Below are 17,562 nucleotides of genomic sequence, written 5' to 3'. Positions count from 1 at the left end.
GTACTACTTCAGAAATAATCTTTAGCTATGTAATTCTGCACTATGAGTGCATATGTAAGAATATGAATGATGGCTATAGCCACTGCAGCTGTGATATTCATGGTCTGTTTTCCTAATCTAGAGAATGAAGGTCCTTTTTAAAGGAAGAAGACCGTAAATCATGTCCTCACTTAGACACAGTTTAAATATTTAGACAGTTTAGTTTGTTCCAAAACAGTAGCATTTAATTCTTCTTTGTCAGTGGCAGTCTTGCAAAACTCTTAAGGTACACGTGGCAAAACTCAACTCTGAGTTTGTTCTTACGATTGCCAACATTTTATCCAACAGTTTGTATCTGAAAGGAAACGTGAATGTGGTGTAGAGAAGTTCAGTGGACTTCTTACTAGTGAAATTGAGTGTTCTTAGAAATTGGTCAAGTTATATCTGCAGCTATTCATTTCAGTGTTGAGCTTCAGTTTCCTTCAGCAAAGCAGCAAGAGTTGCCTCTTGAAGACTGAGCTTTATAATGTGGTCTCTTTTATTTTAGGACCATAAAACCTGCACTTTTAAGTGTCTTACCAAGAGTGCAGAATCAAAATTCTGAAACAGAGGAACAGATGTTCGACTTGTCTGTGTTCAGTTTGTACTGACTCCTGCTCATTACACATTGTAATATGTTCTTTAATTGAATTGTTAAATAGGAAGTTTTGTACAAAGTGAATAATGAGTTGAAGTAGAGCAGTTTCTCCCTCCTGATTGTTCAGTTTGCCTTGCTTATAGTACATTAAACAAATTTTTTCAGTGAAAGAGAATATTTGTAGTACTTTCTGTATTTCCAGCCTCAGTTCCCAGGTCTTATATTAAAAGTAAACAGAGTGTTATCACCATTGTATGTGCTTCTCATCCATGCCTGAAACAGGATGTGAGCGCTAAGGCTGAAATACAGGAAATCACTCTATTGCCTTTCATGCTTCCCCAGCATTTTAGAAGAAACTAGCCAGGGGAGCTTTCATCTGGAAAGCAGCCGTGGTAGTTTGAGAAAAAGGATTGGGGAGTGGAGTTTGCTTTTCCATTTAAAATACAAAGTCATAGAATCCCAAGGAAAGCATTGACTCACTGGGGCTTCAGGCAGGGGTAGTGTAGTCACATAAACACTCTTTCTTACCATGTCCTTCCATGCAAAACTAGACCTGGTTATTTGGGTTACGAATCACAGTACTCAAAACCAGAAGCACACTGTGCTAGGCAGTATGTTAACACATGAGGAAAATAGTTCTTGCTTTGAAAGTTCTACCACCTAAATTTGAAGCAAAGAGGCAAATATGTAAATGAATACCAAGACAGGGTAAGCTGAACAATATTTGGAGCTCAGTGTCGATATACGGTGTGGCTGGACTACTTCCCATGCACATCTGTCATACTGGTGCAGTGGTTGGTTGCAGCTGTGAAATCACTGTGTCTCCCAGCCTGTAGTCTGAGCTGCTGTGTGGAGTATTGACTGTTCCTGACAATGCAAAATGTCCTTGAGAAATAGGAAAGAGTGGCAAGCACTTCTTTTTCTCAGACTTCTCTGCCTGTTGACGTGGCTGCTGCCTGTCACTCTTGATAGCACTTTGTTAGCACCAGCCCAGCCTGAGCTAGAAAGGGACCTGAATCAGCACGGAGTAATTTTAGTGGTGTTTGATTTTTAGTATCCTCTGTTCTGTTGGGGAGGAAGGAGTTGTGATAGTGACAGTGAGTTTGTGGTTTGGAAATCTGGGATATGTTTCATGTAAGCTATTTTTTAATAGTACCTCAGGCATTAGAGTTTGCTAAATAAAAACTGTATGTGTTCTGTTAGTTTTCTGCTAACCCTTTGTTAATTGATTTCCAAGACATTGCTCAGACTTTGTTTTGTTGTTTTTTTTGTTTTAATTCTGATACTGTAAGATTAATTGCTTCAGCCTGTATATATACCAGTTTTAATACTGGTTCATCAACTCAAAACAGGATTCAGCTGATTTTCATAGAGTGTTGTACCTTGCATTTGCAGGCAAGGAGGTAAACATGGAACTTTAAATGGAATGTTGATTATATGGTACAGTTTAGAACCAGCAAGCAGATGTGAATGAATGAGGATGGTTTTTTGCAAGAATGTTTCCAGTTGATTATTATTTGTAGTAATTTAATGAATCTTGTGATAGCTTTAGGAACACTGAATGTTAAAATTGAGCACTTGTTGGGGTTGTTGTATGACTGTATATTTTTTGTGTATTGATTCCACTGGTAGATCCTTCAGGGGCTGAAAATAGAATTTTTGGAGAAGTAAAATTTGAAATGAGAGACAGTGCTTATCTGGAAGGACAGGTGTTTTCACTAGAGTAGGGAGTACATTTGGTTTATCTTTAGAGGGAGCATCTGCTCCTCTCTCTGAAAGCCTGGTGGTTTTTACAAGTTCTCACATTTATCTCCCAAGGATTAGGTTTGAATTCTTTTCTGTGGACCGATCTGCTTCCTTCTTGATGCTAAGAGAAGTGAACCTGGCTCTCTGACTTGGCCCCAGAGTACTCTCAGTGCTCTTAGAATAAGAGCAAAGTTTGTTTGCCAGTTCCACTGACAGTGAAGCCAAGTATTTGGTATTGTTAGTTACAGTACTTGATTCTTGGAGAATGCTGGAGAACAGGCACAGTGCCCTAGTGGCTTGAAATACCCGATAGTTGATTCCATGGTATTCCAAAATAAAGATAGTGAAAAGCTAATAGCAAATGATAGTGGTGGTGGATAAAAATTCACCGAATGATTTAACTCGAATACTGACCTACAGTTATTTTTCAGTTTTGTAAATTTAACCAATGTTCTGCATCTAAGCTAATCTAGTTTCACCCTTCTTGAAGCAGGGACCTCGGGAAGCTGTTATTTGGCTTGCTGTACACCATAAACAAAGAGAAGCTGTAGAAATCTTCTCCAAAGAGATTGCACCAGCTGGAACTGGCATGGGTAATTATTCATATCATCTTCTAAGAATCTTAAAGTTACTTTTTTATTCTCTGAGCATGACTAGCACCCAAAAACTTAGTCATGTTAAGCTTCCTTATATTCATAGTGCAATAATAATTTTTAAAGGTATATAAGCTTGGTGTAGAAATGTGACAGACATTAGCAGAACGATAAAATGAAAGTCCTCAAAATTCTCCTTTGTATTCATTTTAGATTCTTTATTCTTCCCTTGCTGCTACTGTTCCGTCCTGGTTTTTTTCCTTTTCCTCATCTGTCTGTTTTTCTTCATGTGACTACACTGATGTGCAGCAGTGATTTACTTTTTTACCACGTTCCTAAAACACAGTAATGCTATTAGACTTCACTGAGTGTTACTCAACTGGCAAAAGTATACTCAGTGTCCAGTTATAACACTGCAGCTCATGAAGAGATACGCAGTTTGAGAGTTTGGAAGGTTCTCTTCATGCTTCATTATCTGGTGTTGCTATGAAGGATTTTTATTGATGCTACTGTACTTTCAACTGTTTAATGTATAGCTGCTTGTGTAAGTAATAACAACGTTCAGGTATAATTGAAAAAATTAAATACTGCAGTGATGGTGCTGACAATCTGCATCTTAATTCACATTTCGTATTAAGTACCCAACTTAAATTCTCATCCTGTAGTATTAAGTCTAACCTCAAATTATTCTGTCCTCAGGATTTGATTTTGTGATGTAATGCAACAATTGCAAGATTTATTTTTTAATTGATGTATGAAGTAAAATCAAACCACTGGAATCTGTTTAAGCCCATCTTAGTTTTGAGGGTATATTTTTAAGTATTTGCTTGAAGACCATGTAATGTGAAATGATCTGTGCTTCTATTGCTTGCCAAATGTTTGTTCCAAAAAAAAGCACGTTTGTTTTTTGTAAATGTCATTGGTTTCTCTAAATTTTCAAGGGGGACCTACTCTGTGATTATTTGGAGCAAAATATTTTTTTTCTTCTACTCCCAAGTCCCTTAGGTGTCACCACTATAACTCTCTTTCATGTGTTTTGTGCATAAATCATCCCACTTTTATTATCCATTCTAAATGAATTTAAATTTTGGCAGCCTAATTTGAGGACCAGAGCTTAGATATTTTGCAGTGGCTTCTGCATGCCTTAATGAAGACTATATCTAGGATTTACATAGATCTTCAAAATTAAATTCCATGGGCTTTACCTGAAACCCTGAAGTTCCATAGCAAATCTAAAATACTGATTAATGGAGTAATAGTTAGGTGTTGCCTTGCAATTAAGGAACTAATTTTTTTCCAGTTGGTTAAAAATTGTGTAGAGGTGTGCACATTCTCACATTCTGTGTTGTGTTACGCTCTTAACAGACCTGCAGAGAACAGTTCAATGCAGGTTGGGTTTTTTTTTTCCTTTAAAGTTGTATTTATAGTGACAAGGTCAGTGCATGATCATCCTTTTCTTTTTGTCTCTACAATATTCATGTGATCATGTAAAACTACCTGTAAATATTAATTGAGATAATTGTTCAAAATGTTGCAGTTCTGAGTGGTGATCAGCAGGTCAGCATTTACCATAGATGTAAGTTGCTTCTAAAGACTTGGAGTTTTCCTTATGAATGAAGGATAGTATTTTCAGTTGGACCAAACTATCATTTTTGTAACTAGTTAGGGAATCATAACTGAAGTAGTTTCTCCTTTTTCATAGTGATTTCTCCATAGGAGACTTACTATTTATTCCATGTATGCATAGACAATGCCCTAGAAAACATCCTTTTGAATTAAAGAAAGCTGTGTGGATTTTAAAATCATTGCTTATTTCTAAGGTCCAAAGCTAATGGACCTGTACTTGTCTCTCCATTCTTAATCTGTGTTTTTTTAATAAAGCAGTTGCTGTGTATTTAAACCTCGTTTGAAGTCCGAAAGTGTTGGTTTTATTAAGGGTTCAATTTTTTCCTTTTCCCACTGATCTTTCTAGAATGAAAAAGTGAAAAATCTGCCGTACATGGGTTGGGTGAAATATGTAGAATTGAAATTGAATTACTGTAACGTGAACATCTGTGCCTTGAGGTGGCTGGCAAACTTTCAGTTCTTGTTATCAGGGCTTTCAGTGATGAAACAAATGCATTCCTATGTGGAATAGGGTTAGTCTGTGTGGATGATGGTTAGGGTGCTGAGTTTGTTTCCTAAAGGAACAGTTCAAGCTTTCTAGAACATCCTGTAGAAGTTTTTCTCAGAAAAAAAAAAAAATTGTTTCAATTCTTAGAGCTGCTGCTAATGAACAGCAATGGGAAAGAGGCTATTTCTGGAATCATCCGAGGCATCTGGTGATAAATAGCACTTTTCCTTGCCAGGTACAGGACTGTAAAAAGGTTTTTGGCCTCTGTGACATAAGTGATTGCTGTCAAAGGCTATCAGGGCTGTTTACTGACATGCTTCCAAGTGCATAGTCATTCCTTTTTTTTTTTAATTTGTGGAGGATGTACTGGGACTGCTTCATACAGTCACTTCTTTCGTTTGCTGTTATGTGGTAAATTTCTGTATTACCTGTGCCCATAAACTCTTACATAAGCAGAGGAGGGTCAGATTTGGGGTCTGAATGCTTAGTAAGCTGCTTGTTCATGTGGAATATGTTTAAAGCAGTGATTAAGAAGAATGCTTTTAATTTTCTTTCTTCAGTGAGATTTAGAATTTTGCAACACTGCCAAACAGTAATTAGTGGTGTACTAATAACTGCACCAGCTTAATAATGCTTAATTTCTGACAGTAGTGTAGAATTCCAGGCCTTGTTGTGAAGAGCAGAACAAGGAATTCTTGATGCTTAATTGCCTTAAAACGAGCAGCTCCACAGACAGGACTTGTAGGGATGGGTAAGTGATCTTGGGAACAGAAGCCAGAACTAAGACTGTTGAGATTGTTGTTGTCCTGGGTGAATTCTCTAGTAACAGCACCTGGTGTTCATTTCCCTCCCTGTTTTCCCTGAGCTTATTCCCTTCCACTGTATTTTACCGGGACGTTTTTGCAAATGATTACAATTCTCCAGAGTGTCCCAGCTTCAGTGAGGGGCAGAGCATGCCCCATGGCACTGTAGTCACCTTCATGAAAGGGTCAGACTGTCCACAGGCACAGAGCCCAGAACTTGAGCCTCTCATGCCCTGTGTAAGTGCTCTGGGCAGTGAGCACCTGAGGTCCTGTGCTGCACCACTTTTTCTCACTGGACATTGAATAAAAACAGCTGCGGCTGCTGTCTCGTACATGGATAGAGCATGCCTGTCAGATGTGGCTTTGTGCTTTGCACATGGATCTGTGTGATGTAACTGTATGTGGCTTTGTTCTGCCAAAATGGTGGCAGCTGTGGGGATACACACCAAGTGAGATTTTAAGCATGAGTGGCTTTTCCATCTGAAAATCCTTTAAACAGTGAGTCCTGTGTTTCAAAGATGGCCAGCTTGGTTACAGCCCTCCCGACTCTCCTATGTTAGTTCACTTCCAGGAGGTGAAATAGTGACTGAGAGTCATTGCAGATAACCCTTCTTTCTTTTTCTGCATATTTTTTTAATGAAGGACAGAGGGAAAGCAGGAACAAATTACAAATCTTTTATAATGGACACCAGGGAGGAAGGAGAAGCTGATGACTTGCAGAGTGATGTCACCTGAACTGAAACACTTCGTTCCAGTATTTTTGGACATTTGAGTGACCTTTAAAAAACAAAGTACACTTTCAGATCTGTACTGGACAAAAAGGGAATAAAAAGGGGGAATATTTTCTCTTCTGCTTGGACTGTATATAGTGGTTGAGGAGTACTGTTTTAAACTATATTCTTTCCCCTCAGCAGTTTGGTGCATGTTAGTCTGAAGTGTTGTGTAGGCAGTTGCACAGATAATAATCTTCACATATAGCACCTTTCATCCAAGAACCTTTAGCAAGCTGTGTAAAGATGATCAGCTAAGCTTTCTAACATCTAGTAGCATTGGAAAGTATTCTGTCTGCTTTACAGATGGTTTTCTGAGGTAGTGAAAGAAAGCATAACCACAAAAGAATGTGGATCAAGAGTCCTTGGTTCTGCTTTCCCTATAAGAAATGCTGAAAAGCAGCTCCACCGATATTTAAGGGGACCAAGCTGGCTAAAATTTAAGAATGGGGGTAGAAAAGAGAGATTGAGAAAAGAGATTTGATGGTTCAGAATAAGGGTGGAGAGTCACAAGAGCTCCTGCTGCATCTTTTGTAGGGAAATCCAAAAGGACTGTCACTTCTAGTGTTTCATCAGGTGATTTTTAGCCTGCTCGTCACTACTTGTGGAACTGTCAGCTGGAGTTGGTTGGTAGTTTTATTTTGGCAATATCATAATATGAAAATTACAAATCGTATGTAAAAAGAGGTGTTGATTTCTTTAATAATCAGTACTAAAAGCCTACTTTTGGTGTTTTTCACTTAGGCTGAATTTAAATCACTTGAGTCACAATGTTCTACCTGTTTGCCTGATAAACTTTGGAGGGTGTTTTTAGTTGTGGTTTTTCAGATTTTCAGATTTTGCAGGGAACAACAGTAAAAATAAAATAACTTGCTTTCCTTCCTGTAATTAAAAATCACATCATAATAATTTTGTTGAGGAGTGATCTTCATAATCATTCACTTCAGAGACTTAAAACTGGATGTTAGGTCTTGAGTATCAGATGTGCTTTTTAGCAAATTTTGTCTTAATTTCAGAATTTAATAACTTCTGACTTACTTTGCAGCATATAACTTTTGGATTTGATAAATTTTTTGGTAATTTGTGTATGTCAAGAATAATAAAACTCCAGCCTTGTAAAAGGAGAGCATTGCATAGCTTCTGATCAATTTAAGAATGCTTAAATTGTGATTCCTCCCTCCTCCCCTCCACACTAGTAGAACCATCTAAAGGCATTGTGCCGACCTGAAATTCTCAGTTTCTTATGAAATTGCATCCTCTGCATAAAAAGAAGGAATGTTGTCTGTATGTTGAAACGGGCTGAAGCCTATGTGTGTTTGTGCTCTGCAGTATATGCAAGGAGTTAGATGTGCAAGAGGGAATTTTGAGATGTTGCATTTTTTAAGAAGCTTCTATAGTCAACAATGACTGACTGAGATTTTCATAGTTATTCCCTGACTTTTTTTTCCTAATTCTTTTTAAATTCCCATTGTAAGGCCCAGCAGGACACATTTGCATACTTTCACTGAAATTGTTTTTAAGTATTAAAACTGCAGATGAGACACTTAAGCCCAGAGAAGAATTTGAAGTTACTGTATATAGACATGCCATGTTGGAGAGTGATTTGTTGTTTATTTTCTGTTTGGAATGGAAGACATTTACTGTAAACTTCTGTTGAGTGTGGTATTTAGTTCACAAGTTCAAACGCTTAATCAGTTTTCATTTAGATTATGCTGTTCTGATGAACTTAAAGGAATACATACTATTTTAAAAAAGGCCAAACACACCTTATCCCATATTTTAATTTTTTTTGCAATTAATATTTGTTTTTAACCTTTTAATTGATAAAATGATTAATTCTCTGTAGTCCTCAGTAGTCTGAAAGTTGATAATGGCCAGGATTTTTCTATCAGCAAGCAGCAAGCTTGGTTGGTTTTATGCTTGTTGGTCTCCTGAAAAAGATAATAATTTTCAATCCATCAGTACGGTTTGGTCCCAATAGTGGGATCTTCACAGCTTTTTCCTGTTCTGTGAAGTGAGATTCCTATACTTGGCAAAGGAGAATCCTAGACATATAGACTCAGATTTTTAAATCTGTAGTAACCTATGGCAGTTCAGTGCAGTTCTGCAACATTCAGTCCATAGAAGTTCACCCTCACTTCATAAAAGCTAGTAAACCCAGACCTGGGTTTGTATTACTCAGTGAAAATCTCTTCATTATGTACACTCCAGTCAGCCAGATGGTTAGAATTTAAATAATTTCTGTTGATTTTATGTCTTTATGTTGTCTTCTTTAATTCAGATACTTTATTCTGAGTAAAATGCAGTATAGAAGAGACTCAAGAAGAGCCTTACTGTGGGAATATGGCATTTATAGTTTAACGGGGGTTCAGTAGCTAAGAAATGTTTTACTAATAGCTGAAATCATGTGCTGACCCTTATTTCACATTAAAATGACCGGAGTTTGACACTAAGATGACAGCTGGTTAATACAACTTGAGATTTTAAAGTGCTTGAGTATATGTAAATATTTTGACTGATGTCCTGAGTGTGTTGGAAGATACTTTTAGAAATGTCCTTGTTGTAGCAGTTTATTGCAGTCCCTGTTTTTTTGAGAATAATAGTGCAGAAGATAAACTATCTGCTATTTTCAGAGGACATAGAATAATTAAGAACATACAATTAACCCCTGTAAAAAAAAATGTTGTATGCATTTTGTACTGGTGCTCAACTGTATTGTAAGAACTGCTGAGTATAAAACTTGAGATTTTCAGGTTTCTCCAGTGTGATCACTTAAAAAAATAATGCTTGACAAGTGGGCTACTTTGTCTGGTTTTATATATAAAAACATGTTTCATTCCTTAGTAAATACATTAATAACCTATTGGCTGAGCTAATTCAATCACTGGAAGTATAAGGGTCAAAAGCTGAAAGCTGTTCAGCAAGAGACATCACTGTATCTTGAAATTCTGTGAAACTTCAAAAAAACGCCCTTAAGTTTAATAAAACTTAAAGTGCTTAAAGCTTTTTGGATTTCAAGTAGTTGGAGCATTTTCATGCTTTTTTTACTCCAAAACATTTTACAAAACACTTCATGCAGTCTGGCATCCTTTGTTACTGCATTATGGTTTATTCTGTTGAAAAATATATGGAATTCTACAGAAGGGTTGTTTTTTTTCCTTCAGGAGTAGATTAAAGAATAAGAAGTAATTATCCAAAATTAGGTGTGACTGTGCAAGTAGGATTGGAGTAGGATAGAGGGAATACTAAGGAGGCAAAACATCTGGCTTTTCTGCCATTTGTAAATCTAGTGGTGGCTAATGAGAGCTAGAAGGAATGAGGCTTGTTTTGCTGGAAACTTGCATCTCATCGGTTGATTGCAAGTTCCAACCAGGGTTTTTTCTGCTGTGGGGCATTTTATGGGGTGTGGTGTATATGATGTAGATTATAATGTATTAGAACATGGTGGTTCTGCATATTGAAATGGATGCCTTTTTGGGCTAATTTTATGCATCTTTTATTAAGCCTGGTTATCGGTGCATCCATTCCCCTGAATTTCCCTAGCTGAGAGCAACATTGGTTTTCCCAAGTACTCTTTAGTTTGCCTGCTACCTCTGCTCATGAAATTTATCATGCTTTCTTTTCCAGCACATCATATGTGATTTTTAGAAGAATTTATATTTGCAAGTCCATCCACAGAAGGGTTTTACAGGGTGAGAAAATAAAAAAGATTAAGAGGCAGCTGGAGAGATAAAACATACATGGGAAACCAGAAATAGTCAAGCTGTTGTAGCAAGAAGTGTGTTGGGCTTCACCTTTTATTATTTACATGGATATCTGTTCCTACATCTTTGCTCACAGGGGAGTGCCAGTCATGGGGTGTTAGTGTGCTTTGGTATTCTTGAGATTCCTCTCCATCCTTCAGATTTGGATCAAATTTGCCATTGGACCCAAAATGTGGGAGTCGGCAGGTGTGCTGAAAGAATGATGAACAAAGGACAAAGGAAGAAAACCTGACAAATAATTAATTATGCATAGGTGTATACACAGAGAATGATGGTTTGTTTTTCGGAAGATACTTGGGCTGATAATGAGTAAGACATAAAGTAGACTAGAGGAAGGAGTCATAAAATGAAAAGACAGGATAAGACTGTATGAAGAATTGTGCAGATTATTCAAAGAAAAGCACTTTCTAACTAATAATATATTTATTTAATAGATTCAGTGTAGATTTAAACCTTTAAACACAGAATCTGAAGGAAGGATCCCATACCAGAGCTTAGTCACCTAGAAAGGAGTAGATTTACCATTCTTACTGCCTTAAGTTTTTCCAACCATGTAGTATATTTGGGAGTTAATAAAAACAGTGGAATCCCAGTGGTGTAATCCCCAGTACTCATTGGTTTAAAGTGCTCAGCCACATGGAGAATTTGTAGTTCTTAGGCTTGGTCCCCGGCCTCTGTGAGAAAATAGAAAGCTTTTGGATCAAACGCTTGAATCAAAATAAGTGTCATGATACTCAGTTTGACACCAAACAAACACTGTACCTACAGATGAACAGGATATAGATGCATCTAAAGGTAATCACTCCATTTTGCAGTGCATCAGTTTTATGCTATTCTGAGGCACAGAAGTTGGCAGAGAGTGGTGGTGAGTTCATTGGCTTGAAGTGAAGCAACTTGTTCAAGAGGTTCACTGGTAGCAGAGGAGACAATACTTTTATCTTCCTTGGGGCACTAAGGAATGGAGCTCTGATGACAGAAAATGGTCATGTGAAGTTTCTGGGAAAGTAAGATCAAGAGCTTCAATTTAGCTGAGAATCTTAGTGATTTGAGACTGCAGCCTGATTGATATTCTCTACAAGTATGACAAATTGTTTGTGTCATTGTAGATAAAGATAAGCCTTCCAGAAAGGAGGGAGAGCATCTGTACAGATATTTAAGCAAGTAGTGCAGCATAAGCATAAATTAGTGCAGCATGAGGAGATATTTTTATAAGATGTTTTCTTGGGACAGTGATTGATCCAAGGAGATCATAGTTTAATTAGCAGAAGGTAGGTCTGACCACAGTGACAAGTTCACTATTACTTGGTTGTACTACACCTTCCATTGCTTTCTTTTGGTTTACTGGAGAAATGTAATAGGAATCTGAGACCTGGGTTGAGGTGAGGTGTAGTGCTCTTGTGCTGTTTACAGAAATAACGAACTGGTTGTGGCTTACAAGCAGTAATTGAAGATTTGCTTTGTCATCTCTGCTTGAGACCTAACTAGGAATTTCTTAGAGATGAAAATTAAATTGGACTTAAAATTGCCTTCATCATATTTATATTTACATAAACAATAATCATAGCATAGAACTTAATAGTGTTGCACCTGGGATATTGGTGTAGCTTTGCTTTGCAGTTGCAGGGATAGCTGTAGTACCTCCAAAGACTGATCTGCTGTTACAGCAGCTTGTGCTTATGAACTTCTGAAAGACCAACAAAAGGTTATCCTAGCCTCCAGGTGTGAGCAATTGTTGCTCTTACTTGGATTGTTTTCTTGTCTGTGTTGAGAACTACTTTGTTGTGGGAGTCAAGATCCCTTGAGTGAAAGCAAGCAAATGAAGAGCTTTCTCTAAAAGCTTTCAGGAAGTTGAAATTGATGTTGGAGCAAAATCTGGTATCCTTAATGAGCAGTTCAGCTGCCTAGCAGGAAGTGACCCATATGACAATCTGCAGATAATTTAGCTAGCTTTATGGACCTGTATTTTCAACATGACCTTACCATATCTACCCTCCTTCCCCAGCAACCTAAATAAACAAACTAGGCACATAACTCAATAAAATCTCTGCAGCTGCTTTTGTTGCTGAGTGGCCGTTCTGCTTGATGGTTGCATAGGTAAGATCTATAGGGCTGAAACCTCACTGGATCACTTGAAATTGTGTAATACTTACATAAGGGATTCTTAGGTTTTCTATCCACCACATTTCTTTTTAGCAGTACGTAGTAAGCAGGGAGGTGGTTATTTGTGATGCTGTTTCTTTTGAAGGTTTGGTTTGTTTTTTTTTTTCTGTGTACTATAAAACATCATAGACTTTTTGGGGAAGTCGCTTCTGATGGACATGAATATGGCAAGGCTGTGTAATCTCTGCTGCCACTGGTATGTGTCCACATTGACAAGGCACTGAATCCAAGCTAGAACAGCCTTCAGTGGAGTAGAGCTGATCACTGTTAGCTTTAGTCTCACAACAGCACAGTTACCTGGCTTTTAGTTTGCTTGGAGCACTAACTGAGGGAATTCGCACCTGCAGAAAGTGTGAAGCCCTTTTTAGCCAGAATTAATTTGGCCAAATGTACCATGTGGGCAGCTTTCCACAGCAGTTCTTTTAAAGGGACTGCTTAACATAGTTGTTAATTAATTCCTAGGCTGATGTAATGTATGCATTTTACTGTTTCTTTCCCCTGCAAATACTGTTTGGAGCTCTGATGCATCATGTATTCCTGCTGTCCATGCCAGGGTGAGAAGCTATGCTCAGCATGAGGAGAGCAGAACTGTTTCTTTCAGAAATACTGAGCTGGGCAGATGGGTTTAATGCTAGTAGAGCCTGGCAGCCTGATAATACAGTGCTGACTTAGCACAGATCTGGGCTCGTGCTAGAGCCTTAAACCCCTGAATTGCCTCTGTACCACAGAGAGAGAATGGGATCTGCAGTACCCAGCACCTTAAAAAAGCAAAGTTAGTTTAAAGGCTAAAGAGAATGCTTGTGTAGATTAACTGTTAAATTTGAATCAAAGTCATATTAAATACTAAAAGAAACCATGGTTCATCAGAATTGTTTCTCTGTTCTCTTTGAAAGTAAATAAAACAAGAATGACAAAAAAACTAAATTGTTCTTTTTCTATCAAATGTATTATCTCAATGGCAATCGTATACAAATATTTCGAAAAAGATTCTAAAGATTTAGTTCACACTTTGCAAATTTAAATTTTTTTGGTTCAAATTCACAGTTATGTGTTTTGCCTTTTAACTTGTATAAATGTACAGTTTTGTTAATTTATGAGAATGTATGTAATTTTCTAGAGATTCCCCTGCATTTGTTAATAATGGATCAATTCAAGCTATGATAAGCTGCAAGCTCTGATGTTTTGAAGAAGGCTTTAACCATTCTTTTGTGAATTTAATTTCCCTTTCCAGCCCCTGGCCTCACTGGAATTGTTGGAGGGCGCCCCAGAGTGTAAGTTAACTCCTGACCGTTAACTTGTTGTAATGTGTGATGATAATGTTCTACCCGTCACCATCACAAGCTTCCCCAGCTTCGGACAGCAACCACAGAAGCAACTAAATCTTCCTGTGTCACTCTGTGCTTAATAACTGGTAACAAGATAATAGTGCTATACAGTATGCATGCAGATAGTAAAATTTTTTATTGAATTAAATATGAGTTATGTAGGCTTCTGATCAGCTCATAGCAATGTCTTTGCTTAATGAGCTGTAGGGAAAACTTGGAATGTGACTTTGTGGCAAGGCAGTAGCTCAGCCACACTAATACATGCAAATTTCTGGACCAGTTTTCTCTTGTCGCTGGTAGTTTGGAATATGGGCCCACCAAATTTACCTTTGTATGAATTCACTTCACATAGAAATCTAAGGTCAAATGCCAGAACATCCCACAAAATTTTAGCATGAAACCATTTCATGACTGAGTTGAACATAGCAATATTGAGCATGTTTAGAAAAAAAAACTTTGCTTGATTAACTTTCTTTCTAGATATGGCTAAAATCTTGTAGTGATATATATCCTTACCTCTTCATGCTTATTCATCTAAAACTGTCCTGTCATTTAGCAAATACTGCACATGAAGATGGAAGAAGAACCTGTGGCTGTATTTCCAGTAGCCTTGTGTAGCTGGCCTAGGTCTCAGTGTGGGGCTGCTGGCAGTGTAGTAGACTTCAATGTCAAGAAGTACATCCTCTGTCAAGAACATATTTTTGCTGGTTTTCCTACTTCCCCTCAGTAAAATTTTCTTCAGTTTTTTAAACAAAATCTTACATTATTAATAATGGAATTTAAAGAGTTTTTACACTCCTCAGACTTTCCAAAGTTGGTTGAAAAACTATTGCTAGTCATGGTTGAATGGATTTGACTTCCCACATGTTTGGTGTATGAATAGTCCAAAGGTGTATGATTTGCAAGTTTCATTGATTTTGAGGTAAATGCATTTATGCTTGTTGTTTTGTGTGTCTAGGTCTCCGGTCTTGAAGCCATTTTTCTTCTGTTATCCCAAAAGCAATGTTCAGGTAAGATCTACTGCTTAAAGTCTGAGTTCTGTTTTCTTGGAAGTAATTTGAAAAATCCTGCTGATTCTGGCATTTTTGGTGACTTTCAGTAATAAAACTGCAAAGTAGTGACTCTAATGACTTGGATTAAAAAATATTTCCTGAGAGACTAATGTTACTCACACAGAATATTTTGCAACAGTTGAACTTGCCAACCTTCCATTTTAATTACTGCAAGTTTTGAAATATCTTACATCAAAACTGAGCTTCTCTTTTCAGGTTCCTGGAATTGTAGAATTATTTTTACTGCATTTGCAAAGAGTGCTTAAGAAAACTGTAGACTTCTTTGGAGGTTAATGGAGACTCTTTAAAGAGTAGGCAGTTGGGTGTTCCGAGAGCGGAACATTATTCTTGTGAACTTGAATACATCTTGTGAGTTTTTGTGTATTTTGTGTATACTGGAAATACTCAAATCATTGCATTTCCTCTGATTGAACAGGTTTATAACAGGTCTATAAAAATAGAAGTAGTAATTTCTGTTCTTGCCTGTATTACAAAAACTGACAAAACTATGAAAGCCTGTGCTACTATTGTGCTATCATGGAAGAACCTGTGACTCTGTGGTCATGCTCAGTTCATAGCAGTAGTTTCTTTCAGTCCAAGAATTTACAGTTCAGATGTCTAGGCAGCCCTAGGTGAGACATTACCATGTAAGATGACATGTTCATCTGGAGCCTGCTTCTTTTCTGTGGTGCAGGTACCCCTGTCTAGTTCAAAGTTTTCAAGATAAACTTGCTGTTTTTTGCTGAAACCATATTGGATTTATAAACATTGTCTCTGTTCTTCTGAGTGCCATCAGATATTGAATTCATCCTTTGGAAACTGCAGACAAAACTACATATATGCCCTTCTTTCTCAAGTAGCTTGTAACTATTGCATCCCTCTCATGCCAAAGCATCCTAATACTCAGTAAGAGCCTTCTCGCCCATCTACTGTCAAGAAAGTGGCCAAAGGCTGGAATGTTGGTCTGTGTTAGGTCGCAGGTATTGTACAGGCTTCTGCTTAGGGTGGCTCTGGGAAGCTTTGGGAGCACAGGCAGCAAGTGAAAAAGTGGGCACGGGGGAACAAAAAAACCAACTTGATCAGAAAAGGACAGTTTTGGTTTTGTTCTTTAACATTCATACAGTGCTCAGCACAACCAAGCCCTGTTCTTTAAGTAGTATTCCTCATTAAAGGAAAATATTTTCATTTTACAATTTTATACAGAAGATGCCATTTAGTTATTAATCTAAGTTAATTACAAACTCTTCACAGTGGAAAAACATAAAAAAAAACCCACCTTTCTCGTTGTCTAAAGTTGAATTACTTTTATCATCACTTACATTTTGCCTTATATAAATGGCTTGTCTTTGCCAAGTTTAGTGTGAAATTATTATCTTTATAAGAGTGTAGCCTACCAATGTGTTGTTCAAATTCAGTATTAACTTACCTAATTAGCACTGTGTTCCAGACTTGGTAAAATGCTGTTGAGATTAAACAGTAACCTAATTTAACAAGTAAAGAAAGCGTCTCATTTACTCTTTTCAATACAGAAAACCAAGATCCTTGCTCTGTGTAACTAATCTGATAGGAGCACTGCTGTGCTGTCAGCAAAATGCAATGTGTCCTATCACTGTTGTCCTGCAGTAATATTGAGGGTAAAAATGTGGTATGATTCAAGTCCTTGATTCAAAATTCTAGCTGTATTTTAAAAACTATTGTCCAGTAAGAGATTAGAGTGAGTATGGTATGAATTAACTGATTTTCTAAATTAGAAGTTCAGTTACAAAGAGTCTAGTTACTCTAGATCAGCATTTGACCTAAAACTAAAAAAAATTCCATAAGCAGATTATGAGTTATGTTAACATTGCCACAGTGGGTTCTTTTCTTTTGTGTTAGGTAACGCCTTTCTGGTGTCAGTTTGGATTCAATGTTTTGTTTGTTGTTTCCACTGGTTTTATGCAATTGTACTGTTTTTATCATAGATCACCAGTGATTTTACAGTTCAAATAGTAGTTGTTTTCCATGTGTGCTTTGAAGGTAACCAAAACTTACACAGGGAGAAATTGCAGCAAACCTACTGAAGACAAGTCACTATTAGTTATTCTTTAAGGACAATCTTACGAAAGAGTGCTGAGTAGAGTTATTTTGCATTTGCTGACAACTGAGCACTAATAACTGCTGCAGTTAAGTTAATTTATATTGTTTTGTTCTGGAAGTTTAACCTGATTGTGTCTGAATCTTTCATACTGGGAGTCCTCCAATACAGATGAAATGAATGCCATTCACTTCCATCCCATTTCTTCATGTCCTGTCAGTGGTCCCACAGGTAAAACTGAAGGGAAGCCTGCTGTGTGTGTACTTTCTGCATCCTTCCTCTTGATCAAAAGGATGGTTACTGTTAAAAAAGCTGAGATACTGGTCCATAATATATTGGGGAGCAAGACTTTTTTTCTTTTCCCCCATGTTGTTGGAGGTGTTGAGCCACTTGATCCACTGCTGGGGCGTCTGTGTCCCTCCAGGTCATTGCTGCCAATCCTTGGGATACAGTGATGATGTGCTGCACACAAATTGCTGTCCTGTGGGTCATGGGAATTGGGCCTCATCTGGATCTGACCTGACTAATCTGCACATTAGTTAGGTC

At 37.5% G+C, this 17,562-nt stretch overlaps 1 protein-coding gene across 1 annotated transcript in view; it reads left to right on the top strand.

Moving 5' to 3' along the window:
* LOC119700908 overlaps positions 1 to 17,562 on the top strand; it is a 57,793-nt gene that overhangs the window by 23,085 nt on the left and 17,146 nt on the right. The window contains exons 13-15 of the mRNA XM_038136617.1: positions 2,856 to 2,955; positions 13,797 to 13,836; positions 14,849 to 14,900. Coding sequence (XP_037992545.1) covers positions 2,856 to 2,955; positions 13,797 to 13,836; positions 14,849 to 14,900 — 192 coding nt within the window. The remainder of the gene's footprint in view (positions 1 to 2,855; positions 2,956 to 13,796; positions 13,837 to 14,848; positions 14,901 to 17,562) is intronic.

Source organism: Motacilla alba, chromosome 4, assembly GCF_015832195.1.
Source record: "Motacilla alba alba isolate MOTALB_02 chromosome 4, Motacilla_alba_V1.0_pri, whole genome shotgun sequence".
In the NCBI taxonomy this organism is placed as follows: Eukaryota; Metazoa; Chordata; class Aves; order Passeriformes; family Motacillidae; genus Motacilla; species Motacilla alba.
Note: the sequence above shows the minus strand (reverse complement) of the source record. Positions and strands in the feature narration are given on the sequence as shown.